Source organism: Macrosteles quadrilineatus, unplaced genomic scaffold, assembly GCF_028750875.1.
Source record: "Macrosteles quadrilineatus isolate MER2022 unplaced genomic scaffold, UCM_ALF_1.0 Scaffold_2__2_contigs__length_208266976, whole genome shotgun sequence".
Lineage (NCBI taxonomy): Eukaryota > Metazoa > Arthropoda > Insecta > Hemiptera > Cicadellidae > Macrosteles > Macrosteles quadrilineatus.
The window spans coordinates 13,982,119-13,997,631 of record NW_026542595.1 but is presented as its reverse complement, the minus strand read 5'-3'; the positions used below and the strand labels follow the sequence as shown (position 1 = coordinate 13,997,631).

General features: G+C 39.5%; 1 protein-coding gene across 1 annotated transcript in view; it reads left to right on the top strand.

Moving 5' to 3' along the window:
* Positions 1-15,513, top strand: part of LOC128983951 (uncharacterized) — a 412,009-nt gene that overhangs the window by 130,264 nt on the left and 266,232 nt on the right. Inside the window, exons 27-29 of the mRNA XM_054403229.1 lie at positions 10,839-10,947; positions 11,720-11,913; positions 14,147-14,391. Of these exons, the coding sequence (XP_054259204.1) occupies positions 10,839-10,947; positions 11,720-11,913; positions 14,147-14,391 (548 nt within the window). The remainder of the gene's footprint in view (positions 1-10,838; positions 10,948-11,719; positions 11,914-14,146; positions 14,392-15,513) is intronic.

Here is a 15,513-nt window from a genome sequence, read left to right as displayed (position 1 = left end):
GAGTGACGCTTAAACAAGCAGCCGGAATCCCTGGTTAGGATTGAGGGGCAACCCTCTTTCCGAAGGGTCTGCTTCGGCAGCCGGCGAGCCTGATGACCTTAAGTCATCCGCCCATGATGTGCTAAAGGTTGATGCGTAAGCTTCGGCCTACATCATGGGGCCCGGGTATGTCCTGAAGGATAGGTACCGGGTAAGCAGTCAGGGGGCTTCGGCTCTCATGACAACAAATAATAATAATAATAATAAATAGTATGGTTCTTACCTCTTTGATCGACAAAATTTTCGGCGACATAAAATTCAATTACATTTACAATTTTTTTGATGACTTGTGCGTTTACAGCGACACAACCTTTGAAGATCACATCGAAAAGGTCAAATCGGTAATTCAACGTCTCCGCGACTCAGGACTCACTGTCAATCCGGAAAAAATTACGGTCGCGTCAAACAGAGTTCAGTTTCTTGGTCATGTCTTCTCAAATCACACCATTTCAATCCATCCTGATAGGACACGTCCCATAGATGAATTCCCTACCCCCAAAAACATCAAGCAGTTGTCCCGCTTCCTTGGAATGACAGCATTTTATGCCCGTTTCATAAAGGACTATGCCACAATTACCATACCATTAAATCACCTAAAGAAAAAGGGAGTCCCCTTCATTTTCGGTCCCGACCAGGTCACAGCGTTTGAAACCTTAAAGAAGGCTTTGGTCTCCTCCACTATTCTCCGTATGCCCGATTTCAGTAAACAATTCGTCGTGCACACCGATGCCTCCGGTTCCTCAATCGGAGCTGTCCTTCTCCAACCTCATGGTGATCAGTTGTTCCCAGTTTCCTATGCATCCCGCGCTCTCAATAAACATGAACTCAACTACTCCACGCTTCAACTTGAATGTCTTGCAATAGTTTTCGCCTTGCAAAAGTATCATCAGTATCTGGAACACCGAGAGTTCGAGCTTCACTCGGACTGCTCAGCCCTCACTTGGCTTCTAAACCACCCTCGTCAAATTGGCAAAATTGCACGCTGGATCTCCTTCATCAACTCCTTCAAATTCAAAATCTATCACATTCGAGGAAAAGACAACGTGATCGCAGATTGTCTCTCCCGGCTTTTCGAGAACACCGAGCCAACAGAAACAACTCCTCCCATTGAACAACCGCCTGTTTTATCTCTTTTTTCCCTACCTGAGGTTTTCAAGGATATCAGCAGCCATCAAATCGATGATCCCGACCTCAGGAAAATCATTAGGTCAGCCAACAAGCCCCCAAATTACTCCGTAGAAAACCATACCCTTCTTTACCGGCTCCCAAATCAAACCAAGGCCAGAGTAGTCGTTCCCCGGAAACTTTTCGACCTTTTGTTTGCCTACTACCACGAGTCTCCCACTTCAGCCCATTTAGGCATCAGCAAGACCCTTGCCCGCATCGAACCCTTTTTCTGGGCACCAGACCTCAAAACCTTCATCGCTGATAAAGTTCGAGCTTGTGTCAAATGCCAAAGGTGCAAACAGGCACCAAACACAAAGGTGGGGAAACTCTCTTCTGAAATAGTAACTCAACCGTGGGAGAAAATATTCATCGACCATATTGGCCCTCTCCCACTCTCTCTCAATCGAAACCAGTACATCCTAACCGTAGTTGATTCCTTTTCCAAGTTTTGCCTCATGATCCCTGTCAGGAATACCAAGGCCGAAACCACCGCATCAGTGCTAACCAAGCAAGTTTTCTCAATCTTTGGTCCTCCAAAATTTCTAGTTTCCGACAACGTCTCCTCCTTCAAGTCAGTAACAGTCAAAAACCTTTGCATGGGACTAGGCATTCAACACATCTACACCAGTCCCTATTACCCCAACCCTTCCCACGCCGAAAGAGTAAACAAGCAGATAAAGATCGCGATCAGAATTTTTCACCACGAACACCAGAAACGATGGGATCAGGAGCTACATTGGTTTCAGATGGCATTTAATTCCGCACGGCATGACTCCACCAAAATTTCCCCAGCTCGTTTGTTCCTCGGAAGAAATATTTCACACCCCTTAGAACTCCATTGGAATATGGACAGGCTAATCGACGATCAGGCTTCCCCACAATCTTCCAATGAAGAGTGGAGAAGAGCCGTCGAGAACCTCACAAAGGCTAGGCAGCTCAGGCAACAAAAATATGATCTGGACAGATTACCCAACCCTTACAACATAGGCGACTGGGTAATGTTCAGAGAACACCACCTCAGTAGGGCCGCCGACGCCATCAATCAGAAATTACTCCCTGTCTGGTCCAAACCATGTGTAATTGAAGCTTTCTCTTCTCCCGTCACAGCACGTTTGATCAATCCCTCAACCGGAAAATTGGTTAGGAACGCACATGTGTCACATCTAAAACGATTTTTTCAGCCACAATTTTAGGAAAAAAAAACAAGATCAATCTCTTTACCCAGATCAGAACACTCTGCTAAGGTGATATTAGGTTAAGTCTTCTCAATCTGTCGCTGTCCCCGCCAACGCCCGGGGGAAAGTGAGTCTCGGGGTATCCTTCCTTAGGATGGGCTGCCCTACACGTCTTCCTCCGTGCGTTGTCGGCCAAATCTTTCACCCCTCCCTCTTCGTCTCTCGCACCCTCACTGAGCTCAGTAAAGAATTTTTTTTGATTGAATCACCTTTTTGTGATTACTTTCCACGGGAGATTTAATTTTATTTTTTATTTTGCTTAATTCTACCCCCGTAGGAAAGGGCTCAGTGATGGCACCTTCTGTGGCGATCTAGCTAGTCGAGTGTTTAGAGACAAACTCTCTTTCTATTCTTTCCTTTACCTCCCTTATTTTCTTTTCATACTTCTTAGCTTAATTAGCCACTAAGGTAGAGGTAGTTAGATTTAGGGAAAAATAGTTACCAGTTTAGTTAAGAAATTCAGTACTTTTATTTTTACACAAAAAACAAATGAACCGGAAACCTTGCCTCTCAAGGGAAATACTTGATAAGGAAACAACCTCCAGAATCCCAAGAATACCAATCCCCACCTTTTTCTAGCGCTTACCGACGCGCAATGTTCTGCACGCGCAATTTAGTGCACGCACCTATTCTGCATGCGTAATTTTCTGCATGCGAAAGAAAAAAAAAAAGAAAAAATTCAACAAGAACAGTTTACTATCCTTCCAAACCCCTTCAACTCACAGACCCCAAAACGGTATCCGCGAGTTCCATCAGTCTGGTTTTGAGTAGCTCGGCCCCAACGAACCCATGGTTCACCTTTTGAGTCCGAGCCAACCCGTCAGTGATCGGACCTCCACCTTGCGACCAACCCTTCTTCATTTCCACAACGACAGTCACCTTGAACAAGTTTTTTTTTTATGATCATCTGCGATCTGATTAAATATTCATTTCCCCCAGCAGTATTTAATAGAAACCAGACAACTGCACAATCAAAGCAACCAAAACATAATAAATAAATCAAATGAAAAAGCAAAACTCAATTAACAACTCTACAATTTTCCCGCATACCAATCAATCATGAAATATCGTGCACATCTGTTTTGGACCACAAGAGACATTTACCTTCTACATCCCCCATCATCAGTCAGCGATGCTCCGGCCTTGTCCGCATGAGTCATCAGCCAGCACACCTTGGGCGCAGCCAGCGATGCTCCGGCCTTGTCCGCATGAGTCATCAGCCAACACACCTTGGGCGCAGCCTGCGATGCTCCGGCCTTGTCCGCATGAGTCATCAGCACACAACATCTCTTTGCCTACACTCAGCCTGCTGCCTCAACACTTAGCCCATACCATCAGCACCTCTCAAGACCTGCATCACCAGAAGACACACCAGCTGATCTCAAATTCCCCCACAGTGCACCAGCAATGCCTTAAGAAGAAAACCTAATTTAAAAAAAAAAAAAAAAAAAAAAAATCTTTTGTGCGTGCAGTTGTCCGTCCCTTTTATTTCACAACAGAAAGCAATTCAATTCCAATTTTTGCCAGGTTAGGGAAACAAACTGTCGTCCCCACAATGCCTTCCTCTTTTCGCAGGGGGGGTGGATCCCGCTCTCTGCCGTGGTTGGTTCGGGAAAGTCCGGTGGTCCGAGGTGCCTATTACAGCCAGGCTGGTCAGAACCTTCCACATCCGGAAGAAAACCGAACGACAAACTTCCCCACAAAAAAAAAAAAAAAAGAAAAACACACCAAACCAAACCCTTTCACCAACCTTCAAAAAAACTGTTCTGTTCTTTTCTTTTCTTTCGTCGTAAGGGGGGTGGTTGTGACGCATAGCGGCACGCTATATTTTTTATAGTGTGTGCAGTTCGCGAAGCCGGGCTGCATGTTCATCTCGTTGCCTGCCGCGACTGCATCAATGCTCTATCCCCACCTTTCCTAGTCTTGTCCTCCTTCTCCGACAACCGGCTTCTACACAGGAAACCTCTCCGTAAAATCCAGGACTTCTCTTCGATGTTTGGGATAAGTTATCATAGTTAGTTAATATGTAGAAATTAAGTAGGGAAAATGTCTGGCTAAGTCAGGTAACTAGCGGGGAGCTAATCACCACCTCGCTGGGGTAGCGAACAGCATAATGTATATGTCATGAATATGCGTATGAAGTCTTGCAACCTAGCGATGGTTGATGAGAAGAGTTGAATGCAACAGATTGGTTTAAGTAGATGGGTACAGATAGAGCTAGGCGCTGCAATCACCACCTCGCTGGGGTAGCGAACAGCATAATGTATATGTCATGAATATGCGTATGAAGTCTTGCAACCTAGCGATGGTTGATGAGAAGAGTTGAATGCAACAGATTGGTTGAAGTAGATGGGTACAGATAGAGCTAGGCGCTGCAATCACCACCTCGCTGGGGTAGCGAACAGCATAATGTATATATGTAATGAATATGCGTAGGACGACATGCAACCTAGCGATGGTTGATGAGAAGAGTTGAATGCAACAGATTGGTTGAAGTAGATGGGTACAGATAGAGCTAGGCGCTGCAATCACTGCCACGCTGGGGTAGCGAACAGCATAATGTATATATGTAATGAATATGCGTAGGACGACATGCAACCTAGCGATGGTTGATGAGAAGAGTTGAATGCAACAGATTGGTTGAAGTAGATGGGTACAGATAGAGCTAGGCGCTGCAATCACCACCTCGCTGGGGTAGCGAGCAGCATAATGTATATATGTCATGGATATGCGTAGGAAGTCTTGCAACCTATCGATGGTTGATGAGAAGAGATGAATGTAAGAGATTAGTTGAAGTAGATGGGTAGAGGTAGAGCTAGGCGCTGCAATCACCACCTTGCTGGGGTAGCGAGCAGCATAATGTATATATGTCATGAATATGCGTAGGAAGTCTTGCAACCTAGCGATGGTTGATGAGAAGAGATGAATGCAAGAGATTGATAGAAGTAGAGTTAGGCGCTGCAATCACCCTCGCGCTGAGGTATAGCGAGCTGCATAATGTATATACGTCATGAATATGCGTAGGAACTCATGTATTTCCTACCCATACCTAAACACGATTTAACATTCTCTTTGTTCAAGTGTTTTACAATATTTTTTTTTCAATTTCAAACATAAATTTAGTGCAAATAATGGTAACACACTCTATACATTTATAACATTAATAGTTTTCATGTGTTAGGCTTTCCTTCTTAGAAATGTCCCCATTTATTTTGTATTGGATATGATTAAAGAGACAGATTTTCTACACAACGAAACAAAGATTGAACATCCGAACATACTGTCGGTTAGACCTTCCACCATCATAACACATACGAGAGATTATCATCTTGCATTATCAAATTTTCTTCATTTGGACAGATGGAGTGAATACACTGTCTATAATACAGTTGCCATAACAAAGCTCTTTATAATTATTGGCCTATAAGGTTTTTATAAACTACTGTTTGATTTCCTAAGTAACCATTAAATTTAATTTAGATTTTAATAAAAAAATTTATTTTCCGTAAGTTATATTAAATACATTTTTAGCGAACTTCCCTATAAGGAGCTATTACCATAGGTGGCACGGTGAGACCTGGAGCCTGGACCGATATACTTTTTCATTTTGGTGTTCCTAGAGGCCAAAACACTATTCGTTCAACTTTATTTATATAGACGTCCGTAAACGCGGTAACTTGAGTAATGTTTGTCCGATTTTGATGAAATTTGGTGATAAACTTGAATGAGTTCGAAAACCAGCATGATCATACATGATTGCTATACATGCTGGGAACAGGGTTTTATGGGGTAAAAATTGGGTTTTCTCTACTCTAGACCATTTTTAAGAGCTACACAAAATAGTTTAGTATACCAAAGTGTTTTTGTAGAGTTATTGTTTACGGGGAAAATTTCAAAAATTGCAAATTTAAAATTCCCGTGTTATTTTTATGGACAATATTGTAAAATGTCCTAGTTTTCTAGTTTATGAAAATGTTTTGATTAAACTTGGCAAATGTATTTATTTTATACTAAACCTACTAGTATTTTACTAAAAACATACTTCACTAACCTCCCTGTAGCAGCAAACCTATGTCGCTTTGTCTGCAGGTTTGCTGCAGTGAGGGTATTTTATTTTGCGAAAAATAACGTAGGCCTATGTCGTAATTAGTTACTGTATAGCCTAATCCAAATATTTTTACATTGTCAAATAAAACTTATTGGTGCCGTTTCGAGAATATTTGCATACTAATCTATCGACAGATAGTAGTAACATATTGCCAAACTGTTCTCTTTTATCAGTGATACATGAGGTCTAGGGAAGAACTATTCAGGGCATTTCCATGTGCTGATATTATTTGAAAGTTATTATTTGAAAGTTGTTATTTAAATGCCTTGAGTGAATGTTAATGTGAATGTCCTTATAATATATCAAAATACTATTTAAGAATATTATTACATTTACAAAACAAACGTTTCTACAACAGTGCTGGGACATTTGTTTTCTATTTCTCTAGTAAGATGAAGTGCATTACTTGTGCATGGAAGGTCAGAATTAGTATCACAAGACCCTCTGAGAGGATACAAGAGGCCTGGCACATGACGCTCCAATTACTTGACCTGCTGAGGTAGCCAATTTTACTAATTACTACTCCAATTAAACCCACTTTCAATCGCATCAGCTTTTACGGAACATCGTCTTAAAATCTCTGTCAGTAGCTTATGATACTTTCAATGACTATAGGTTGCATCAAAAATCATTTTAATCTGTATCATTACTAAAATCATGGTGTAAGCCCTGATTTTACCTACCGCCTTGAAGTCATCTCTAACGTGTTATTCGCACAGAATCTATGGTAAAAATATTAACAAATTGGCAAAGAGTTTATTCAAGCTACGGATAACACGTACAAGAGCATGTATCAATATGTTTTTAAAACAAAGTTCCTAAAGGATGTTGTAGCTATTCTTTATTGCCGATTGTTTTTGGTAAATCTACGTAGGTTATTTAAATGCTAATGTCTTGTGGAAACCAAACGTTATCGTTATCTCCTTTTAGCTTGGAAAAGAATTCATTCAGCTTCCTTTGAGCGGGTTTTATTTGTAAGAAACATTGTACTGGGAGTAAAATTACTTTGGGAATCCAGAAAATACTTAATTAACCAAATAGTTTAAAACCGATCAATTATTGCTCGATTCTTTGTAAAATAGTAATGCTTTATTTTCTTTTATATTGCATTAAATGTAAGTTCATAAAAACGTGAACACAAAAAGGGTTTATGTGCGTCTTTTAGCTTTATTTTAATTTTAAAAACTAAACTCTATGTTTGTGCATCATAACCATAAGTTTAATTGAATTACAAAATTGCCGAAATTTATTATTGACAAAGTTATAAACGTGAGCTTTAATTAAATTAATTATAGCGATTCCAAGAAAATTTTTAATATTTTTCTACTCACACAGTCTGCAAAAAATGGTTCTAAATAAAACCTGCTACGTGTTCAGCCTTAAATAGTTAATAACTGCACAAGAAAACTTCGTTATAATTAAGTAATAATTATAATTCAAGACAATTACAAAATTTTACTTGTCTAAAAACTAATACAGTGGTAACTAATATTTTCTTCAGCAAACATGTATCAAAAATAATAGTCCAATATCCATTCATTGATAAAGCAGATAAACAGGTAGTGTAAATGCATAAGCAATGTTTCTATCTGCAGGAGAGTGTTGAGTCAATGATTGGTTCCATTCGTTGGCCTCACTCGACCTCAACCTCAACGTCCAGGGTAGCAGTTTAACAGTGAAATTGGTTACTGTATTAATTGTCAAACATTCAAAATATCAGCATATAAATAGCACCTCTATAAGTTTCATGAATTCGTAACAACTTTGAGCAGTTTTAACTACTACGTAGAAATCAGCTTTTTTTATGCAACAAAAAGCAATAAGGGTGAAATTTCTGTATAATCCATTAAAGGCTTAATCTAGAGTGGGAGCTATCATTTTATATTAAATTAAAATATAATATTAAATCATTTAAATCTTTTTTTAATTGTATCATGGCTTGTGAAAGCTGTTTAGTGTGTGAAAATACAATGTATTGAAATATGTTTTAATTTTAGAAAACCATTTATGAAAAAACGAAATAGTTATTTTTGTAAGTAGTGCAGCCCATGAAAACCATTTTCACGCATGAGCTGCAGGCGAGTGTGGAAAGTTTATCGGGTGCAGCAAAGGCAAATTGCGCTCGCGTACCACATTGAATTCCTATAGTTACTATAAAGCATGTAAATAATTAGTCTTTCAAACACTAAATAACACCTTTTAGGTTAGGCTATCTATCGTTGAACGAAAATACAGGGTGGAGCGCGGGAAATTGCTATTTTGAGTTGCAGGTGGTTGGCAGCACTGTTAGTCAAAAAGAGGCGGAAGTGGGCGATGATTGTTGTGACTGACCGGAAGTTTGTCTTCAGCTCATTTTGAGTTGCCATCATGTAGTGGACACGTGAGGAGCGTTCATTTTGTGTTGAAGCAAATTTTTCAAATAACTACTCGATAATTGCAGTGCAACGTGCTTTCCGTTTGCGTTTCGCTGTTTCCCCACGCGGACGTGTTCCTGGACGGCAATCAGTTGTGAATTGGGTGAATGCATTCAGGACAGCAGGGAATGTGTCATCTGTACGAAGAGGACCTGCGAGGAGTGTTACAACACCACAAAATATCGAACGAGTTAGAGCAGCAGTATTGCAATCTCCGAAACGCTCTGCTCGGAAGCAAGCACTTGCTCTTGGCATTTCAAGGCGTTCTCTCCACCGGATTCTCCATAGTGAACTGCATTTCCACCCATATAAAATGTGTGTGGTCCAACAATTGTCAGCACGGGATTATTTGACACGACGAACATCTTGTGAAGACATGCTTGCAACCATACCTCGTGACGCAATTGTGTTCTTTTCTGATGAGGCACATTTTCATCTCAGTGGGTGTGTAAACAAGCAAAACATGCGGTACTGGAGTGACACAAACCCCAGAGAAGTTCATCAGAGACCTCTGCATTCGGACCGCGTCACTGTGTGGTGCGCCTTATCACGAGTAGGCATCATTGGCCCTTACTTTTTTCCGGCAACTGTGAATGCCGAACGTTACCTAACTATGCTGCAGGATTTTTTCCATCCAGCACTTGAGGCAATGCAATTAGAGGATACATGGTTTCAACAAGATGGTGCCACTGCACATACAGCGAGAGTTACCATTGATCTTTTGAGGCAAATGTTTCCTGAACGGCTCATCTCTCGCAATGGTGATCTGAACTGGCCGGCACGCTCACCAGACTTAGCTCCATGCGATTTTTTCCTTTGGGGTTACCTGAAGTCCAAGGTGTATTGCAACCGTCCCAAAACCCTGGAAGACCTAAGGAACAATATTGCTGCTGAGATTGCCAGAATACCAGTCGACATGCTTGAAAAAGTGCATGAGAACTTCAGAAAACGTATGCAGCAGTGTGTGGATCGGGAAGGTCAACATTTGCCAGATATAATATTTAAAACAAAATAATTTGTAAATTCCATTACTGTTCAATGTAAGTGAAATATAAAATTAAGTTTCTACATGTTCATAATTTTTTTATTCCACTCCCAAATAAGCAAATTACCGCGCTCCACCCTAGAACGTTAACACGAAACAACTAACAGGTAAAAGTCGTAGTACCAATGCTCGAAGGCTGTGAAACGCTGCACCAGCTGATCGTAGTCGTAGTATCTAAATGTTACCAACTTATTTTCAAGCGCACACGTATTACGTGCCTTAAAAAAGCACGTTTGTAAGTAAACAGCACGAGTACACCGTTTTGTATTGTGTGGTTGGAACACTGGAAGGCGGCAAAGTAAAATGAGTTCAGCAAAAAATATTGAGTTAAAAATCTTTAATAAAAATGTCTGCTAATAGTATGAACAAAGGAAAATGTCCTGTGATTGTAAACTTATTTTTATGACACCAAGAAAGCAAACAAAATAAAGAATACAGTTACCTACAAGTTTAAACTAGAGGACATATTCCCAGACATGAATAAAATAGTTCACGATGTGTTCTTGTTAGGTAACACGACCATTTTAGTTAATTATTGACAGACTTATGGTGTATTTTAAAACAAATTAAACTCACTGAAGCCATTGACAATAATGAAAGGTTGATGTGTTTATGTTCTAGCCACTGTCGTCACAGTATTGTCATTTGTTTAGAATAGTGTAATGCTGTAGAACCGTAATTACAGCTGCATAGTAATACATTTAGGAAGCCAAATGCTTCACCTAGATATAAACTTTAATACGTCCCATGTTGTGTAAACATTAGTAAAGGGGTCGGCTTTGTAGTGTATACGTTTCAAAGAAGAATAAAATAAGGATGTTATGTTTCAGGAGAATGGAGATGTGCTAAAAAAGAGAGATAGTGAAATTAGGAAAAACAAATGCAGAAGAAAAACTTGGAGGGAGGCTGCTAGAGAGCGGCAGTATTCTTCAGTATCTGGTTAGTCACTGAAACAAAAAGTCTTACCCATCGATGTATCTTACCTATTTGTTAGTTCATTATTTAGAAAACAAAGGGTTCCATCTAGATGTGGTGTCAATCCAGAAAAAAACTAGTTAGCCCGAAATGTAATGCCATACAACACCATTATTTGTAGGCACATTAACATTTGAACCCCTCATTACATTATCGTAGATTATTCGAGGAAAATTCATGGAAACAAAATTAGGGATTTACATTAAGGATTTTTTTACCATACAATCACAACAAACTTGCTATATGTTTTAGATTCAGTTAATAAAGTACGTTAACACTCGGATACAAACACTGGAATAAAAGCCATTTCTATTGTTATTGGTAATTATAGTATCTATGTATAACGATTTTTGTGCATTCTTTGTAAGTAGTTCTATTTGGTTGGCTAGTTCATAGAATGTATAGAATATCACCCCCTATAATGAACAAACGAATTTACGAGTGGCTTTGTTACAAACAATAAATATTATCAGAAAATTAAATAATTTGTTTGCTCTATCAAATATTAGATTCAGACATTTCTTATCTTCTCCTACTAATTACTGAGGAAAGAGAGAATATAATAAGCAATTTCCATTTTAATATGTATTTTTAAGTTTATAAATGATACCTCTTGTTTTATTGGATACATCAAAATGTCTACCTATACTTCAATATGTTCTCGTTCTCCCCAAACATTGAATAACCCTGTAGGATTAACTGTAGTATTTGAGTAAATGTTTTATAAACATTGCAGAGAAGCAGCCAGTCAGTGCCGAGTCGGGCCGCAGCTTCCACGTGTTGTTGTCAATGTCCAGTAACCCAGAGTGCCTAGGCTACCTTCTCAGAGGTATCCTCTCCCATATCCCCGGGCTGCTACGTGTCTTGCAGCAGAAAAGTGACGCCACCTTGCATCGCAGCATGGCCGCACTCCTCCATAATATATTAAAGGTCAAATTAATGTGTACTCACTCTAAAACTAAGTTATTTCCCAAAAATATTAAATTTTATCATTTTCAACATACCCCCTCCTCATCTTGAAGTAACGCTAGGTAACATAAAAGAAACAAGTCGAACAATAGGCTACAGTGAATGTCCAGTGCAGTAAGGCCCGCCGCACATTGGAGCGAGGAGAGGAGCAGGCGAGGTGCAGGCGGGAGCGAGGACTTTTTCGTGTCACCGCACATTGAAGCGAGGCGGGACAGAGGTTTCCTAGCTTTGGTCCTACTGTCGCGAGTAGAGAAATATTCTTTGGACCTTATTCATTCTAATTGTGAGTTTAATAATTTAGTTTGACCCTAATCGCTATCCTAAAAACGTAAAACGTAAAAAAATATTGAGCCATGGGGAGTATGTTTTAACTACTGAACTGCCAGACGGCCTTTTAGAGAATATTTTCGTGTGAACAAACAACAGTTTAATGATATCCATAACTTGATTAAAAGTGGCATTAGTGGAAAGGAATGCAAAGCTCAAAAACATATAGCCATCTGAATTAATGCTCCGTTTCTATATCTTTCACTCACAAAACACTTGAAACCCAACGCAGGCGTGAGCGAGGTGCAGGAAAACTGTATTCCAACTACAACGCCGCAGAGGCCTGACAGAGGCTGCAGCTGTGCTGCGCGGAGGCTGCGCGCAGCCTCTGCCTCTGCTCAATGTGCGGTGCTCCATTTAAACACGTGTATTACAGAATAGCCGCGCCTCGCCTGCACCAATGAATACACAAACTCGCCTGGTAGAATTGGCAACGTTGCAAAAGTAGTGTTGTCTAGCGCCAGACGTGTCCCTTTAAGATAACATTGCAGACAGGTGACACCAGCTCATTAATTCGCGTATTATTCATTGAAATTTAAATTTATGTACATTAATTTATTAAAAGATTGAAAATAAACATATAGAATTGAAAACCAAAACAATATTCAAATTGAAAATTTATTTTTGTACATTAATAAGTTGGAGTCGAGTCATTATTTTCATAGCCCTGTAACCAAGCTTTTGTATTCTTAAAAATTACACAAAGACCACTAGCCGCATCCAAACAAAACAGCTGTTGAGCTGTTACAACCCTACTTGCAATGTTGCCATTTCGAAGGCCACGGCCTGGAGTTAAAGGTGGCCGGGGCATCAGGGCACTCTAGACGTTACCAACATGAACACGCATAAACTCATAAACAAAGGCATGGGTAGCATATGCTTCCGATTTGATTTTACATTTACATTAGAATGAGAATGAGAAGTCTACACCATTCAAATTAATTGATCTAAACGTAGCCATAGGGATATTGATCAACGATTAGCACTAATATTATTGATACCTTAATGCCAATTCATCAAGCATTATATAAAACCTATGATTACATAGTAAATGGATATTCAAAATACTCTATGCCGTACGGGGACCCTGAACTGCTTTATTTTCAGATAGAGTACTCGAGTACTGTTTTGATGTTTCTGTTGTCTGTTCAAAACTGTAAACAAACTAGCTGTACCTGTTGTTATGTCAAAATTTTATTGAGAAATAATGTTGTCTCTGACTGACTCTCTGATTGAGGTTAAGTTAAATTTCTTAAATCCATGTTAACCACTTTAAATATATTTTACTCAGCTTGGTTAATATAATAGATTGTTTATTTTGTTTCAACTTTGGTTTAGGTGTTATAAAATAAAGTTCAACTACCTAATCAGTTTTTGCCTAAAATACATAGTTTTCAAAAACATTTTTGGAATCCACCTTTAAAATTTGTAATGCAAATGTTTTAACAAGTGGAATAATTTACTGTTTTAACAGTAAGAATAATAAAACAGTCAGAATATGTAATTTGATGAGTTATGGACCAAAACAATATAAATTTCATCACAAACAATCAAACCAGATTGCTGTTTTGCATTCAATTTTATCTCTAGCATATCCATTACGATGTTTTTGTATGTATCAATTTTACATGTCGGCCTACCCAGCATTATTCTGTGTTTTTGTGTTCATATGTACTAATGGCCATTTAAGTTAAGTTAGTGTGATGTTTAAGTTTAAGTTTTAACCCTCTAGTCTCTTGATCATTACTTCATTATGTAGGCCTATGCCCTATATTGTATTTGTGTTACAAGTTGTTTTAAATTATAGTTTGAAGGTGTCTGTTCAAAAGTCTCATTATCATAACTTAATTATATTGTCTTTGTTTAGACTGCTCTGGAAGCCTACGGTGAGCCGCTTGCTGGTGGTGAGTCGCTGGACGATCGTCGCCAGGAGTTGTCTGCCGCATGTTGTCTGTTACTGCGAGTCTGCCTCAGTCTAATACATGGGGTTCATGACCTGCAGTACACCGCGATGGTCACAATCAACAAGGTGATCGACGCTGTTGTGGTCCATAGACTGGGGCATGTCAGGGTGCTTACCTCCACCGCCTTGCATCACCCATGCAATGACAAGTAAGTTTAAGTTAGCCTTCCTATAGGCCTACACACTTAAGTTCCAACATTCTGAAGCTTCGATAAACCTCATCTCGACAGTCTGTGGCTCTAACTCAATAATGTTGGGCCTACCCAGTAACAAATTCATCTGTGACATAACTTGAGTAAATTTTTACTCCTTCACTAAATAAGTTATGACCATGTCATCCTGCACTGAAGGAACTTTTGCCAGCTCCTCCTCCCAGCTTTTGATACTGAGGCTATACTCTTTTAATGAAATGCCATGCCCCTAAGGTATTTTTATCAATATCCAATTACTTACCAGTAACTGAAATTTGATAAACGTTATGTTGGTTTCCGATAACAAATTAGTTCAAAGATTCTCCTCAAACTACATGGGTGACTGGAGAGTTGGCCCAACGGGCCCTTTTATCGGAGCGGCCTGTTAAACTATCTCTTAATTTTATTTTCAGAGTTCAATTGCTCGAGTAAAGAAATTTGACCAGAAATTTTATATTATTTGGTACCGGTACTTTGTTACTATCCCGAAGCCACCTTTATACAGTGCCCTGCGATGGTTATGTTGAGTTGGGTTAAAGAAGTGTTTGGGGGAAAAGAACATACTTTAATTTATGGAATTACTTTCTATATTTCTCATGATTAGGCCTACATGATTAGCGGCATTTGAGTTCTACCTCCCAGAAGGCAGTGATGTTGGCGAGGATTGAGATGAATGCGTCGCTGCCGCTAGCTGCCACACCAGATACAGGTCGTGACGGATGGTGACAGGTGAAGTGCGCGGTTAACGACCCCCCCTTGGCCTACTTGGAGCGGATTTGGCGAGCGACAGTATGCCTTATCTGGTATTGTTTGATTCATAATCAAATGAGGAAAGTCCTACAAACATATTTATGATAACCCAACCCAACCCGCAGCGCGCTGTATAAGCAAGGGTCTCCGGATAATACCAAAGTACGGTACCTAAAATTTACTCCTTGGCCCCATTTTGAATGTGGTTGTCGTAATGAAAAAATATTTATTTAGAAGACAATAAAAACATATAGATTCCCTGCTAATATTGTGTAGGTTAAGATAATACTAACTTTAAGGATTCCAATTATAAAATCAGAAATAATTGTA